Here is an 18451-nt window from a genome sequence, read left to right as displayed (position 1 = left end):
CATTGCCTTTGTAGTTCATTTGTTTGTGTTGTGAATGGTTGTTTGTTTGTTATTAAGAGTTTTACTGCGCTTGCAACACGTTTAGGCCATTTCAGCGCCAGTAAAAAAGAAGAAAATGGGGTCGTGAAAAAAGTTAAAGATCTACAATTAAAAGTATACAAGAAAAAGTAAGACAAAGGGGAGAATGGTTTAAATAGGAAATAGATGTAGATTTCAAAATCGCACTATCAGTGTACTTAGTTTGAGATCAACTAAAAGTAAAAGTCTCATCCAGACCCGTGCACAGGTCCCAACTAAGAGGAGTACACTAAAATGTTTTCAAACCTTTAATTTAACAAATTCCCCCCCCCCCCCCCCCCCCCCCCCCACAAAAAAAAATGAAACAATACATAACAGAGAGATGATTTACAAGGAATAAAAAATGTCATCTCCCAAAACTATAATCACACATTTGACTGTTTCCCTCCGAGTCAAGGACTCCGCCAGGGCTAGGACAAAGCTAAGTAATCCCATTCGAAGACAAAGACAAAAAGCAACTCGGAAAACATATACATGGGATAGGTACAGCGTGATCTCCTGCCCACCATGGGAGATCAAAGACCCTACCCAAGAAACGATTCTAGAATTACAATCAAAGGGACATGAGGAAAAGTAAGACAAGGGGAATTATTCAAATAGGGAACGGATTTTTGGATTCGAAGAGCACACGATCGTTGTTCTTAGTTGTTTGTTTGTTTTTAAGGGTTTTACGGCGATGCAACACATTTAGGCCATACCAGCGCCAGTAAAAAGGAAGAAATGGGATAGTAAGAAGCTATAGAATTACAATTGAAGCACCCAAGAAAAGAGAAGACAAAGGGGAAATGGTCCAAATAGGAAACAGATGTACATTCCAAGAGCACACTATCCAAGTACTTAGTTTGAGATCACCTAAAAGTCTCATCCAGACACAAGCACAGATCCCCACTAAGAGGAACACACTCAAATGTTTACAAATCATATGTTAAAAATGAAAAGAGTAACAGTACATCACAGAGAGATGATTTACAAGGAAAAAAATATCATCTCCCAAAACAATCTATACATTCGACTGTTTCCCTCTCAGCCAAGGACTCCGACCAAGGTCAGGACAAAACCAAGCAATCTCACTCCAAGACAAAGACAGAAAGCAATTGGAAAACAGATAAGAGGGGATAGAAGACACAGCAAGTACCTCCCTGCCCACTATGGGAGGTAGGAACCCCACCCAGTTGTTCTTAGTTTGAGATCACCTTAAAGTGTAAAGTCTCACCCAGACACCAACACAAGATCCCATTAATGTTTGTTTGTTTTTACGGCGCTTGCAACACATTTAGGTCATATCAGCGCCAGTACAAAAGTTCTGAAATTAAAATTAAAGCACCCAAGAGAAAGTAAGACAAAGGGGAACTGGGAACAAATAGGGATCAGATATAGAATCCAAAAGCATGCCATTAATGTAATTAGTTTGAGATCACCTATAAGTCTCAACCGGACACAAGCACAAGATCCAACAAAGAAGAAAACACTCAAATGCTTAAATTATACATTCAAAATAACAAATATAATAATACATAACAGAGAGATGATTTACACAGAAAAAAATATCATCTCCAAAAACAATAACTATGCATTTGACTGTTTCCCTCCCAGCCAGGAATCCGGCCAGGGCCAGGACAAAAACCAATTAATCTCATTCCAAGACAAAGACAGAAAGCAAGTTGGAAATCAGATATATGGGGATAGAAGACACAGCAAGTACCTCCCTGCCCGCTATGGGAGGTCAGGAACCCCACCCAGAAGAACCCATTAAGAGGAGTATACTCAAATACTAACAGAATACACCCAAAACAAATTAGGCGATTCGACTTAATTCCGCACCTTTTATAAATATCTATTATATATTGTTCATTTTAAATTCGTGCTTCCTTACAAAGGAGCATACTATTTCCTGCCAAATCAATGTTTTTGTTTATTCATCTTAGCAACGCCACTACCACATTATCTTATTCGTCTGTAGTGTTTTATTTATCCTGTTTTTTTGGTTTTTTTTGGTGATATAGGGGAAACTAACCCGAAACGTCCATTTTATGTTTTCGAATATTAAATTGAAGCTTACATTCAATTTCACATTTTTATTTATTTCTTCAAGCTTCGAGCAGCAAAATTTACATCAAGACAAATACAGAAAGCAACTAAAAAAAATAATAACAGATAAAGAGGGATAGAAGACACAGCATGTGACCTCTTGCCCATCATGGGAGGTCAAAAGACCACACCCAAGAGAGGTCGGAGGGTTCAGAAAAAAATATCGACTGCACCCGGTTTATAATACACAACACGAAACGCGGTGACTTTTCAGACAATATTTATGTATAAAATTATTTATTCATTTAAAAAGAAGCAATGGCTGCCTAAGAAGGCAAGAAGTAGACACATCGAATGTTGTTATACCAAATTGATATTGGATAATGATACACATAGAAAATACACATGTAATCGATATTGACCATGTTGCAAGCACATTCTATTGTTTTTGTTTGCTTTAAAGGGTTTTACGTTTAAGTCATTTCAGCGCCAGTGAAAAGACAGAAAATAGGACAGTCAAAAAAATCTAGATTAATTAAAAGCAAACAAGAATATGTAAGACAAAGGGAAATGGTTCAAATAGGGAACAAAAAGGTGTAGTTTCCAAGAGCGTAATATCAGTGTACTTAATTTGAGATGACCTAAAAGTCTCATCCAGACACAAGCACAGGATCTCTACAAGAGGAATACACTCAAATGCTTATAAAACATGATATTCAAATTAAACAAAAAATATTACAGAACATAACAGAGAGATGATATACAATGAATAATACATAATCTCCCAAATAATACTATACATTTGACTGTTTCCCTCCCAACCCTGGACTCCGACAAGAGAAAGGACAAAACCAAGTAATCTCATTCCAAGACAAAGACAAAAAGCAAGTTGGAAAACAGAAAAAGAGGGGTATAGAAGACACAGTAAGTGACCTCCCTGCTAAAGATAGCAGGTCAAGAACCCCGCCCAGAAGCACATTCTATAAACTATAATAAAATGACTGTCATTTCACACTACTGGCATGTTTCCAATCCTTTCCGGCATGTTATATAATTATTTCCTACAGTTCATATCATAACGATAGAAAGGCCAATTTCATTTTGATTTTTAAAATGCTCTCCTCCCCTTTTTTCTGTTCTAAAAGCCAAATATCATATTCATTAAGTAAACTACAAGAACTTATGTCTGACACAAAAAAAAATAGTGAAAGTTATGATAATATTAGCAATGGCCATAGAGAGTCTAGACACAACAAAAATATTAATATGATGATGATTTCAACAGATGTTACACAAAAATATTAAAAGCTCTATTGTACAGTTTACATACATAGCATGGTATATATATATATATATATATATATATATATATATATATATATATATATATATATATATATATATATATATATATATATATATAAATTTAAGCATCTTTTCTCACATACAAAAAATATTTGGAAACAATGATGGTATATGGAGCATCATCTTTCCTCTGAGAAAACGTGTGAATCTGCTTGAATTTTCCAGAACAAGATAATGTCAGCACAGAAAATTAAAATAATTCCAACAATCTTACAGAGATGAATTTGTCTTACATAGAAAAATAAATCACGACAAGGCAAAATGTAAAGCAAATATTATATCTCACATATTCTAGACTCCCCCCCCCCCCCCCCCCACCCCCCGGCTCTTGATTGTGGTTTTAGGAGTTTTACGGTGCTAGAAACACTTTTAGGTCATTTCAACGCCGGTAAAAAAAATTCCATAATTTTTAAGTTCGCACTCCAGCTCACCTGATAAATAGGTAATGAAATTCTACAAACTGATGTAAATACCAATTTGCATTTGATGTCATTTTCAAAGAAATCTTTGAAAGATTTCTCTCAATTATATTTCTTTATTAGAATTTTCCCGAACCATGACACTTAAGTCATGTCTCTGCCAGGAAAAATAAAGAGGATATGGGTGTGTTATAGAAAAGATTACAAGTCTGCACTTACAAGCATCTTGAAAAGAAAAAAAAAGCGATATTTCTTTGCATCGCATTTCTGTTTTTTTGTTTTTAGGGGTTTTACGGCGCTTGCAACACATTAAGGTCATATCAGCGCCAGTAAAAAGGAAGCAAATAGGATAGTAAAAAGTTCCAGAATTACAATTAAAGCACCCAAGAAAAGGTAAGACAAAGGGGAATTGGTTCAAATAAGAAACAGGTGTAGATTCCAAGAGCACACTATCAATGTACTTAGTTTGAGATCACTAAAAGTCTCATCTAGACACAAGCACAGGTCCCCACTAAGAGGAATACACTCAAATGTTTACAAATTATATATAATATAAACAAAACATAACACAGTGCATAACAGAGAGATGATTTAAAAGGAAAAAAATATCATTTCCCAAAACTAACTATACATTTGACTGTTTCCCTACATCCGACCAGGGCCAGGACAAAACCAAGTAATCTCATTCCAAGACAAAGACAGGAAACAATTGGAAACCGGTATGGCGGGATAGAAGACACAGCATGTACCTCCCTGCCCACTATGGGAGGTCAGGATCCTCACCCAGAAATTTCTCGTTAATTGGCTATTCACAAAATTACAACACAACACGCGGATATAAAAGCACCGGTAGTTTCCAAACATACAGTTCAGTCGTAAAAAAAAATCCCCTAAAAAACCCAAGAGTTTTCAAACATAAAGCAAAATTGTATAGGAAAAATATAAGTTTAAAAATCTAACCTTCATAAAACTTTAAAAGCAACTCACTGTTGATTTCGTTTATTTGCCATTCATTGGAAAAATACAATTATCGTCACATATAGCAGAAACACAGTTGACTAAAAAAATATGCTTTCAGATTTATTGTAATGTTCATATAAAAAAACCCAATTGCATTTTTGTATAAAGTAGACAGACATGTAAAGCCATACATATATTCAACAAACAAATGAAATAATATACATTAAAGACTGCATGGCAGTTTAATATTCATGTTTGTAATGGGTACATACTAATTCTTTTGAAAGTGAAAGAAAACAAGGTATGATACTGACGCCTTAAGAACTTATGTAGTCAATATATATTTTTAAAAAAAAGTAGCAACAAATTAAAAACGAAAATTGGACCACAGAAAAGAAGCACTGAGAGAGAGAGAGAGAGAGAGAGAGAGAGAGAGAGAGAGAGAGAGAGAGAGAGAGAGAGAGAGAGAGGGGGGGGAGAGAAAGAGAGAGAGAGAGAGAGAGAGAGAGAGAGAGAGGGGGGGGGAAGAGAAAGAGAAAGAGAGAAGAGAAGAAGAGAGAGAGAGAGAGAGAGAGAGAGAGGAGAGAGAGAGAGAGAGAGAGAGAGAGAGAGAGAGAGAGAGAGAGAGAGAGAGAGAGAGAGAGAGAGAGATCAAGGCGCCAAGCGTTGGATGGAATGCAAAGAAAACAAAACAAAAGAAAACAAACAATTGTCAAATTAAAGTAAACATTAGCAAAAAAAAAAAAAAAAAAAAAAAAAAAAAAAAAAAATAGAATAAAAAATTCATGGCCATGCATTACAAAAAAACAAAACAAAAAAACCAAAAAAAAAAACAAAAAAAAACAACAACTGATTTTCAACACCTGCCATGCATTCATTACCCAATAGTTGCAGTGAAAAAGTGAAAGTTAAGTGTATGACACACTGCAGTAAACCATTGCTATACTGCTCCACCACTTAGTGAGTGCCAATAACAACACAAACTAGAATGATTGAAGAAGTTGTTATACCACCAGCTTGCCTTCAAGCCTATTATGCCATGGTTATGAATCAATGTTGGCTGAAAACCGCACAAGTTGTGGCTATTGTCGTGGTAGTGGCTGTGATAACGACGACGGTGACGACGATGATATCAATATCATGAAGACGATGATGATGATAATGAAGACGAGGATGAAAATGATTATGATGATGATGATGCTGATGACCCACAAAAAGGTTGTACTTCTGGTGGTGAAAAACCAACAATGCAACATGTGGAGTGAGTGCGTCAATTGAGAATGCTATTAATCTAGTTATAAAGACATTAGAATTAGACAAAATAAACAAAAAACAAATCTTGATAAATGAATCAATGCAGGCGGCAATAACAAAAATAGAGAAAGAGAACACTTTCAATAAACACTCGGTCGACTACAGACTTTTGCCTGACATGCCATTTACGACATACATAATAATATCTCTGGAATACGCTGGAATTGTTTTGTAGTATTTTCTAGAAAAACACTTTTGACTCTCTAAATTAATCAGTTCTGAATCATTTCAAATAAAGTAGTGCACATTCCTTTTAAAATGTTTTGCTCATTCCAAAGTTCTTCATCATGTCATCATTTTAGGTAAGAATATTACTCTCAAACATTTCCGATCTGTCACAATAATATATAATTATTTTGTTTGTAGGCATTTAGCAGAGCTTTCAACACTATTTAGGCCAATTAAGCGCATGTTACTTTTTTTTATCGGACTAGATTGGCCATGGTGCTCTATCATGTTAATGCTGTTGTATTAAAATTTATAAAACCATATTAGTTAGATGTTTGTTATTTTTTAATGTTTATTTACAATTTCTGCTGTTCACATTCCTGCAAATACTTTAAAATTGTAAGTGGATCGACTGACCGGAACAGAGAGTTCAAGTCCCTGATTTCCTAATGTAGTGACCTTATCTGTTCTAATTGTGCACCCTCTATCAAAATATATCGAACTGTGAGGTCACAGTTACAGCTTCTGCAGAGGGGTTTTTCATCCCTGTCTAGAAGGTAAAAGCATCTAAAAAAAAAAAAGACAATATGAAAGCTAAAGCTCCACAAACATTTTCTCAGGCTTTGGTAAAAAAAAAAAATATATAGATATTCAGTTTGTACTTTTAAAAACATAGAAAAAAAATAAAAAGAAAAAAGAAAGAAAGAAAAGAGCATAAAGCAACAGCAACCCTTAGTTGAGACTGCTTTCATATTCGTCTCCCTTTTTGTTACAAAATTCCAGTTATATATATATATATATATATATATATATATATATATATATATATACATACCCACTACTTGAAAATTTCAAAATCAGTAAACAACACAAAATTCATCGGAAACAAATGGTATAATTTCAGTAATATTAAATGAAACTAAACCAAAAAAAAAAAAAATGCTGGATATAACCTTTTATACGTAAAACAAACTGTAGTTGTTGACAGCCACCATTTCCAGTTCACGATTGACCTAACTATCAGGAGCTTGGAAATGAGCAGTAGCCTTTATCACTTAAAAGGAATTTTTTTTTTCTCCATAAAACTTAGGTAACTTAAGAAAAAAAATATTTTCTCTAATACTGCAACCAAATTGCTGTGAAATCAAAATCTGTAATATTTCTTCCATTTCTGTAAGTCTGTAATTGTCATCAAATTTCCACACCAATTACGGATGATTTGTAAAAGTAGGTAAGTATGTATATAGATAGTGTGCGCTTGGCTAAGAAATTCACAACATAACCTTAAACGTTTATAGTCTGGTTAATACAGTTAAGTGAGAATTACTCATAAACGCGGATGGCAAAAAACAATAACAAAGACCGAGTGACGTCAACTTCATTTTATCTATACATTAAACAAAACAAATAAACATTAACAAAATAAAACAAAATAAGTAATCGAAAATCCAGATTAAAATAATGTTCTGTACTAATCTTCCAAAAATGGTTAAAACTTGTTTACAGAAAACCATGTGTAGATAAGTTTTGTAATAATAATTAAATAAAAAAAATAAAAATTAACTACCATCCGAGGTTGAATAATAAAATAATGTAGAATTGTTTTAATCTACGTGAGGCTAAGGTCTGCATATATACCATCCAGTAATAAGATGTGGAGAATGAAACTGAAATAATAAAAATAATATAAATTGCATAAATAATTGATTTCTATTCATTTTCTTTCGTTGAATTTGTTTGAAAAGGGCAACACATTATCAAAATTAAGTCACTTCTATATTCAAGAATCAAGAAAATTTTTGTTTAAATCTTACCATTCCAAGAAAATGTTTTTTGTTGAAAATAAATCAAAAAGCAACATACAATGGATATAATTATAATGACCCCCCCCCCCCTTCCCCCCACACCCCTTCCCCTCTTCAAAAACACTAAAAGAGAAAAAGAAAACAAAACAACAAAAGTACAAAATATTGTGGATCAATCAAGTGACAATAGAAATATAACATGAATCAAAGTCTACACAGAGAATGAAATACAGTCCAGATTAAGAAAATAATAGATGTTAAGCCAACACATTTTGCACATGTATAATAAACCAGTTGTTAATCTATATTTAAATCGATAGTATAAATGAGTAAAATAAAGCATTATTTACATTGTGTAATTCATTATTCATATGGCGGTGATATATTTATTCATGATATTTTTGAGCATTTTATGTGCATTTCACGGAGCAGAAAGTGCAACATTCAAACTGGTGGTGAAACATTTTCAATAATCCCTGTCATCGGTTTCCAAATCAATTTTTTAAAAAGAAAGAAAAAAAAAAGATAGAAATACAGAAAAGTACATAAATAAAAAAATAATTGCGGAATAAAGAAAGTGAGAAATAAGGGGAAAAAATGTTAAAAATGACACTCTTAAAAGTCATTTGAGAACAGATGGTCAATCTATGTTGAATGAAGTTGATATCATGGGAGATTATGGCGATCGGAAAATCTCATGCAATGTATAAGCTAAATAGGTTGATATCATCATTTTTGATTATCCGTGACATTGTATAAAATGAGTGCTTGAAAAAATGCGTCTGATAATATTAATATCCTATCATCAGAATTCCGTCATTGCTCTTATTTCATTGTTGCATTCGTGTTTCACTCCTTTGGTTTGGAAAAGGGGCAAGTCTCGAAGAAAGTAGCGGTTAAGTAAGAGTTAAATACATATGTACAAATTTGTATAGAAGTCATTTTACCAAATATATTGCACACAGAGATGACGTGAATAACTAGCAAAGTACACCCCTGATATCCAAACAACCTAAAATAAGACACAGTGAAAAAAAAATTAAAAAAAATTAAAGATAATAATTTTTTAAAAGTCTAATTATTAAAAATAACTGCATGTATAAGAAAAAGGGAAGTTCCTCACCCCATCAAACTTAAATCTCAGTATTCTGCATTCCAAGGATTAGCAATTTTTACAGCAACAACATCGAATACATACACACAAATCAGATCTTCTTAAGCCTGGTTTTCAATGTTAGCAACTCTGTCATACCAAGTGATATTCTTTTTCCAATCCCATCATTCAAAAAAATGAAAAATAAAAGATAGACTTTCTTTTAATCTTTCGATTACTTGACTTGTATTCTAAGATGTGAAAAAAACATTAAAAAAAAACAAAGTTATATTTTTGAAAATCACATACAACATAATAGAACCAAATCTTTGTGGTCTCTCCGTTGTTCACATCAAATTCCACGATTTCTCTTCTACATAGAGTATGTACCGAATATTTCTTTGTCGGTGACCTGGTTTTTAGTAATGCATTTTTTTGTTTTTATTGTTTTTTTGTTGTTGGCTGAAGTTGGGCTTTGAGCCCGAAATGTTCCGTGTTTGGTATTTTGTGATTATTTGAAGCTGCTGCATTCACTTTTGTTTAAAGATTATTTGTTGTATACCCTAAGTGCACTGATGTTGAAATGTCTATCAGTTAAAATTTCATGTAATAATTCGCACTGGTAAGTATAAGATACGGGGCCAATCATGGTATAAGTTGATGATTATATTTTTGTGAAATGAACTGTGCAACACTTCACAATAAAACAACATATCAATGGTAAAAAACCAGTTAAACACATAAATATATTAAAGTTTTAAAAAAAAAGCTGAATCCACAAAGTGTAAACATTTAAATTAACAAAAACAAAAAACTAAAAATATTCTTTTAAAATCAACAACCAATAAACAACTTGTTCACCGCAGAAAAAAAAATATGCCTTGCTTTTAGAGAGATAAAATTGTCATATCTATATTTTCGCAGCGGTAAAAAGACCACAATTTTGTTCTCCTTTCTTTAAAGTCTTAGACTAAAACAATTCTCTAAACATGTGACACAATTTTCAGACGACATTCCCAACCAAATTTCACATTTTGAGTTTGACCACATCAACCTGCTGACAAAGTAGCTCCCGTTTTCAATTTCTGTAATACAGTGTTTTACATTAAACAATCACTCCCACTAATTAAAAAAGAAAATAATTAAACGAAGAAAGTAAAATAATTTAAGCTTAATTCTTAGATTAATGACAATAAACAATATAATATATTATGATGATTGTAAGTAAATGAATGACTAGATGATATAGATAAGTGAAACAAATACATAATAAGGTGCCCACAGTCTTCTCCCTTTAAATCAGTCCTGGGTGACTGATAAAAAAAAAAAACCCAAACAAGGCAAAAACTCCAAACAAATATGTATAATACTTGTAAAAAGTGATGCATTTCTACCTTTGTACATTGCATCTCTTGCAAAGTGAAAAAAAATTAATAACACAATTGCTACATTTCAGACAGTTCGGTTGATAATACTGAACATTTTCATGATCCATTTCTTCCCAAAATTCATTTTATGTTTGAACCATTTCTCTTTTTCCTGCTGATACAGTGTTGAGATTGGTTTCCTTCATGCCAATGAGAGAGAGGGAATAGAGAAAACACAACAACAACAACAATAATAATAATAATAATAATAATAATAATAATAATAATAATAATAATTATAATAACAAAGCATCTCTACTCCTATTTTTAAAAAATGAAAGTGCATGATAAGAGCATCTTAACTCCAATAAAAGGCCCTCACTCCTTTTCAACCGTGCCTGTTTATTGCTGTAAATTCCAGGGGATATAAAATGTTGTGCGTTGACCTGAGTGGACAGTTCTCAGTCTCACAGGTCATCATCACACAATATCCTATGTGTAATTTCTTACCGCATGAAGAAACTTACTGAAAATCATAGATAAAATCAAAATATTCTCACTTAATCATAAGTTCATTTCGTAAATGACAACAATGGGTAAAACTCATAACATAATTTTTTTCCATACAAAATACGCTTTGCTCTATCTTAATCGTTTCAAAACCTGTCCACAGAATAAGTATAAATATTTTACGACATAAAATAAAAATTGTTACAATGCTCACAATCTAGACACAAAAATTACCAGTCATGTATAGAGCAGTTAGATTAAGAGTTTTAAAATAATCTAATTAATGAATGAACTAACACAAAGTAAAAAAAATCATGTATAGGTAGACGATTGAATCAACTAAACTAATAATAACACTAAATGTTATAGAATTCAAAGAGCTTATCTAACTTTAAAAAAATAATTTTTTTACAATTAACCTAGATATAGAATGAGATTTAAGGGGGAAAAAAAAGCCATTTTTAAAGAATTCAAGATATGGTTGACAGTTATTTAATCAGAATGAGTGAAATACTACAAGAAAAACAGATCTCTTTGGATGATGAAATGAAATGTCATTTAGTTGCCAATATAATAAAAGAGTAAACAAGTAATTTCTTAAAATGGAAGAAAAAAACCTACGTGGCTTCCACACAAACATGAATTCTTTTATCATATGTTTTTTTTATCCTCACACAACCAAGCATTGATGGATAATTTGTATATTTATTAGAAAACAAAAAAAATGAAAACAGAGAATGGAAAAGGTTAAAATGAAAGTGAACAAAAACAGTAAATACCTAAGACTATTTTAATAGGAAAAGACTTCAAAGATAATTTACTTTTACAATCTTCTATTCTCAACGTCATCCCCATTGATCTGGTTTGTTATTCTCTGCTATTACTCTTTTAAATACAAAGTGATATATAAACATAACATATACATATATTTTTAAATTACACTTTAAGATCATTTAAAAAAATGGATGTAAGTAATGGGTCTTGGTTAGTGATTTATTCCTTCATAGATATCCTACTCGATCGGACCATCATATTTAGTTAGTATTCAATCCTTAAACATCACATAACATCCAAATAAAAAAATGTCAATAAAATTTTGTTTTAAAAATACACATGTAAAAAAACCAAGTGCACATGATAAATCATTCATTGTTTCACTTAAAAAATAAAAAATTACCAAATTACCGCTATCAATCACAGACACACAAAAATGCTGCCAGGCAGTTTGCTTAACCTTTTTTTTTTCAACTAGCACATTGTGCAAATGTTAACACCAGCTCTGTAACCTGCAAGCACATAAAATTGCCATCCTGCATCACACGCATTGAGTCAACGAACTTTACTAGGTTTTAACAATACAAAAAATGCAGTCGCCAATTACATTTTACTTAGAGTACTTGTGCAACTGATAGCCGATCTTTCTTCCCTTTCCCACATCACACTTCTGTAAGTACATTGCCCACAAAATTTATTTCAGATTGTTTTGCTTATTTAAAAATTGTTTTACAACATCTATTCGGCCAATTTATTTCCCATTGAAAGGCAATTGAGCAAATTGGTGTAAGTGTGTGTGTGTGTGTGCGAGTTTGTGAGTGTGTTCCTGCAGAGTGTGATTAATGAGGATAATATGGTATTTGACATTTTAAATGAGGAATTATTATATTCCGGATGGAGAAAATAAAAAGAAATGCATTTGTAAAAAAAAAACCCATTTCATTACAAGATTCTCACATTAGGAATTTCCCTCCCAAAAAATAAAAAATTCTTTTGAACTTCTAAATTTATCATCAGCACAGGAATCTTTCTCCATTAAAAAAAAATTTAAAAATCATATATGTATTATATAAAAAGAAGCATGACTTTTTGGTCCGTTGATCTAACTGTAAGGTAAGTTGGGATTTAATGGTAGTAGTCTCTGTAGTCGCCTCGAGACGGATAAGGTGATTTCTCTTGGTTGTGTGCCATATCGTACACTATATCATCTGGCTGGGGCACGTAGAGAGACCTTAGGAGATGGATCAGCACTGAGGTGATGATCATGCACACAAGCTGTGAGATATATGGATAGAAAAAAAAATTTTAAAAGTGACATTTCAATAGAAGAAAAAAAAAATTATCATTTTATCATTAGGGTATACTGATTATTATTATTAGCTTATTGACGTTAAAGGGTGGGGTATGGGGGTCCCGATAGCTCCCAATTGTGTGCTTCATACGAGAAGGGACTGAAATTGATCCCAGGTGAGTCGAGATATTTTTCTGACCGTCCTGGGTCCAGCCAGTAGTGATTGGGTAGCTGGATCAGTTAGATCTGATGGCAAAGGGTAGCAAGCAATTGCTATTGTCCGTTTCACGCTATAGAAACTGGGACAAACTCCAGCAGCTCCATAAGGACTACTACTACTACTACATTGAAGCAAAACAATCTTATAATGTGTGTTGTCTGTGATGTAATGGATAACTATGAGGTTAAAGGAGCAACCTGAAACAAACTTAAGAAGATGTTAAGTAAGCTCAGTGAATGAATGAGTGACAATAATAGCAAATCTCTGAGCATGGTGTTGTGTCATTTGTTAAGACAGTTTACACATTTTACCCCTTTCAAAACAGACATGAATAAACACTGGCTATATATATATATATATATATATATATATATATATATATATATATATATATATATATATATTTAGCGAAAAGGGTGTCTAACAGGTGACTTGTACTGTATGCATGTAAGAAAGGAAGAACAGTTCCAAAACTTGGGTTCTCCGGTATTCCAATTTGAGATAATGATGATTATTTCCCTTAGAGTCAGTCCCTCTTTGGGCTAATTGTGACTAAACCTCTATTTGAGGAAATTGTTGTGTCACTTGATACTTAGAAGAAATTTTACATTTCAATTTATCACAGAGAGATAAAAACTTTTTAACAAATAAAATTACAAAACTTTAATGAGTTTTGGAAGAAAATCCTCGATTACAACTGTGAAAGCAGTAGACTGAGGCCAATAAAAAATGGAGGTGCGACACAAAGGCTGAACTGAAAGATTAAGGATCAGCATGGGAGTTAGTGAAGATGGCTGCCCAAAATTGTGGACGACGGAGGAGCATCACTGATGATCTATGCTCCTGGAGGAAGTAAGTAAGTTAGTAAGTAAGTAAGTAAGTAAGTAAGTAAGTAAGTAAGTAAGTAAGTAAGTAAGTAAGTAAGTAAGTAAGTAAGTAAGTAAGTACGTAAGTAAGTAAGTAAGTTAGTAAGTTAGTAAGTAAGTACGTAAGTAAGTAAGTAAGTAAGTAAGTAAGTAAGTACGTAAGTAAGTAAGTAAGTAAGTAAGTAAGTAAGTAAGTAAGTAAGTAAGTAAGTAAGTAAGTAAGTAAGTAATAATAATAATAATTTTATAATAATAATAATATAATAATAATAATAATAATAATAATAATAATAATAATAATAATAATAATAATAATAATAATAATAATAATAATAATAATAATAATAATAATAATAATAATATTTTAAAAAAAATAAATAAATAAAATAATAATAATAATAATAATAATAATAACATTAATAATAATAATAATAATAATAATAATAATAATAATAATAATAATAATAATAATAATAATAATAACAACAACATTAATAATAATAATAATAATAATAATAATAATAATAATAATAATAATAATAATAATAATAATAATAATAATAATAATAATAATAATAATATATAGCACTTGTCTAGAAAGTAAGATATGCAAACAGCTCTGAAAAAGCAGGTTTTCAAGAAGACATTGCCTTCACTACTGTTGTCCGACTGTTTGGCATTGTGATATGACAATTGCCTTCAGATTGGAAAGTCCAGGGTTCGAATCCTGCTCTGAGCAGCGCACCGTTTAGTCCTTGAAAAAGGCTCTTTACCCACACTCTCTCATTGTACTCAGGTGTAAAAAGAGTGTCTAGCCGTGAACAGTGTTGTCTTTGTCTAAAAAGAAACAACCTTGTAATATCGTCTAATAGGCGCATGTCTCGTTCTATATGTTAAAGTGTTGCTGTTGGCTGGGGATCTCTTGTAAAGCATTTTGAGCACATGTAGTGGATATTGCGCGATAAAAATGCTCAAGTTTGCTTATGTTTTTTTAAAACAACCACATTTCCTTCACGTATTAGTTATGAAATGAATTACAAACCTGTAAAAAGAAGTAGACAGAAGCAATGATGATGACCACATAGACATAAGTTGATAAAAACTCATCGAGAGGCTTACGACATCCCTGTGAATAATAGAAAAAGAAGGAAAGGATAAAAAAAACAGCAGCCATTGATCTGGACTTTTTGTAATGTATATATATGTTTTTACTGTTTTTTTGTTGTCGGCTGAAGAAGGGTTTTGTTGGTTTTTTTTAGTTCCATGTTTGGCACTTTTTTTTCCCCCTTTTTTGTTTAGTACTTTTTACAATCCACAACTTTGTTTTGAAGCTATTATATTCATTTTTGTTGATTACTTTTTACAGTCCACAGCTTCTTAGTATTACTTAATCTAGCACATTCACCATTTCATGAGTAAAACTGAACAACGTTCACAGTGATGTGACGCTGTATAGTATAAATACTTTAAACCTCATAGTAATACAAGAAAAATGGTGGCCTACCAAAAAAATATGCATGCAATTTTCAAAGATTTTCGTATTTTTAAAATTGGCAACATTTTTATTTTTAAAATGTTTTTTCAAAAAAACATACCCAAAACCCACACACATACACACGCCATACGTTCAGATCTAACTTACCGTCTGCCATATGTCATCCGTGTACTCATCGACAGTCTGTGGCTTGTATACTCGACACAAATTGTTCCTGTTTTCCTCTCGCTGGTAAGCCCTGCAGCAAGAGGCTGGGGCGTAGTCTTTGTGGTCATTACCCCATTGGGAATCGAAATAGTCCAAGGGACGGTTAGCCCCACAACACTCCAGCTGATGAAACAGAGAAAACAAAATAAAATACAGATTATAAGAGAGAGTTATTATTAAAACTAGATCAAAACTATCCCCGCCCCCCAAAAAAAAACAAACAAAAAAACATAACAAAAACACTAGGCTTAAGATAACAAACACAAACACATACAGAGACACACAGATTTAGGGTTGGGGATTAATATTTTCCCGAAAAGCCCATCTTAAATTTTTGCCAACGAGCACAGAATTACTGACAAATCAAAAAATTATAAAACTAATTTTTTTACAGATTGATATACACAATTCTATCACCTGTTAACTCAGATGCTTATTTATAAAATCTGCTAGGGCCAGTCATTTGATTTTGAGAATCGCCATCTAGCTGCCCTGTCCAATTGAGCATACCTACAAACTTTATTACCAGACCGATTTTGACCTAGAATGGCTCAAAGACTCTTTTCGATATTTGTAAATTTCCCTAAAACAGTAGTATAATAAATAAAATAGACAAGTGACTGCTCATAATATCCTTTATTTCCCTGAACATACTGCGGGTTCCCCACAAGTGCAATAAATGAATACACCACAACTGCATTTCTATTTCATATTTATACCACGAGTCCAAACAACAAAAGTGTATGGATTAAAGCATTGCACCTACTAGGTGGACGAAAGTTTGGACAGCTCTTTATTCTGTAATGGTGTGAATACTATATCATTTTATTATCATAAATGAAAGATAAGTGAGAATTGGAACTAATTTTGTTTTAAAAGGGAGGAGAAGGAGGAGGAGGAAGAGGAGGAGGAGAAGGAAGAGGAGGAGGAGGAAGCCAAAAAAGAATGAGGTGGAAAAGAAGAAGAAAAAGAAGAAGAAGAAGAAGAAGAAGAAGAAGAAGAAGAAGAAGAAGAAGAAGAAGAAGAAGAAGAAGAAGAAGAAGAAAATGAAGAAGAAAATGAAGAAAAGGAAGAAGAAGAAGAAAAGGAAGAAGAAGAAGAGGAAGAAGAACAAACCTCGGACTGCATAATGTCCACCACTCTGGTATATCGGTTGGTGCTGTCCTCCATGTACTTGCTCTTGATCACATTCTCCAGCAGCTTCCCACGGACCAGTGTGTCTTCCAACTGATTGATATTAAGACATATATGGACACGATGATAATAATGATGATGATGATGATGATGATGTTGAAGAATATATTAAATTTATTAAATATTGTAATTAAAATTCACTTTGTCTGTGTTAATCATTTCAACATACTTTACAAGTTTTTGTTTATTTGTCATGCAGTCCAGCAGTACAAAGTCACCTGTTACACATAACAAATGGTTTTTTTTATTTCTCTTTTCATGTTTCATGCACACAATCTCATGACAAAATCTTTTAGTGACCATATTTTGATTGTTTTGAATATCATTTAATGAAATAATCAAAAGCCTTACTTAAACTTAAATGGATGTGAATGCACAAAATTTAGAGATGAAATTGTAATTTTGATCCCATAAAAATTTATCAAATTTAAAATTGCAGTGGTACAAACCTCCTCTCTGTAGATGATTCCATACACAACAGCCGATATCGTCAAGCCCATTGCGCTTAGAACAGCCACTAAGTACTGCAGTTGAAAAATACAGAAAAAGAAACGTTAAATATTTGGAAGCAAATTACAAGCTTGTTATTATAGAATTATAAAGAGAAGGACAAGTGGTTAAGGCATTACCACTGTGACCCGATAGGTCCCGGGTTCGAGCCCCGCTTCTGGCACTTTTATTTTTTTTCTTTATGCAAGATTATTACCCCCCCCCCCCTCACCCCCTCCCATTTGCTCACTTTGTACAAAGTGGGTGATTCCTGTTGACATCAGACGTTTCTTTGATGGATTATACATGTTCCTTCATTGAATGCTAAAGAGACATCATCTTATCATGCTGTGCGAAAGGGTGCAGTTTTAAAATAAAATTATACAGGGAGGAAGTTTCTCCCTTGAAATAATTTTTTTTTTTTTTTTTTTAATTTTCTTATGGAATAAAATGCAATGATATTATATGGTTTTTGTATATGATCAAAATTATATAAGCCTTAAGTAAGGTCAATTCTATAAATTTATTTCTACTTTAAAAACCTGTTTAATTTTAATTGTCTTATAAATTAAATCATATAAATGATAATAAATTAGTGTAAATAAGTCTTGTTCTGTGCTAAACACAATATTATGTCATGGTGAACTAGGCTAAGTCCATGAATTTGAATTTATAACCACAAATGTGATACTAACTTGTTGTAAAATACTATTCGTTATGATGGAGAATAGACACAACTTTTACAATGAACTCCCCCCCCCCCCCAAAAAAAAAACCAAAAAAAAACCAAAAAAAAACCAAACAAACA

The 18451-nt window shown here is 32.3% G+C and overlaps 1 protein-coding gene across 1 annotated transcript in view; it reads right to left on the bottom strand.

Moving 5' to 3' along the window:
* Window positions 1-10680: 10680 nt before the first annotated feature.
* LOC144978396 (tetraspanin-7-like) overlaps window positions 10681-18451 on the bottom strand; it is a 36495-nt gene continuing 28724 nt past the window's right edge. The window contains exons 3-7 of the mRNA XM_078924371.1: window positions 17604-17678; window positions 17077-17187; window positions 15901-16083; window positions 15301-15384; window positions 10681-13156 (exon numbers count right to left, since the gene is read on the bottom strand). Of these exons, the coding sequence (XP_078780497.1) occupies window positions 13007-13156; window positions 15301-15384; window positions 15901-16083; window positions 17077-17187; window positions 17604-17678 (603 nt within the window). The 3' untranslated portion in view covers window positions 10681-13006. The remainder of the gene's footprint in view (window positions 13157-15300; window positions 15385-15900; window positions 16084-17076; window positions 17188-17603; window positions 17679-18451) is intronic.

This window comes from Berghia stephanieae, chromosome 8 (assembly GCF_034508935.2).
Source record: "Berghia stephanieae isolate SIO BIC M18660-M18661 chromosome 8, UCSD_Bste_1.3, whole genome shotgun sequence".
Taxonomy (NCBI): Eukaryota; Metazoa; Mollusca; class Gastropoda; order Nudibranchia; family Aeolidiidae; genus Berghia; species Berghia stephanieae.
This window is presented reverse-complemented; position numbering and strand designations above follow the sequence as displayed.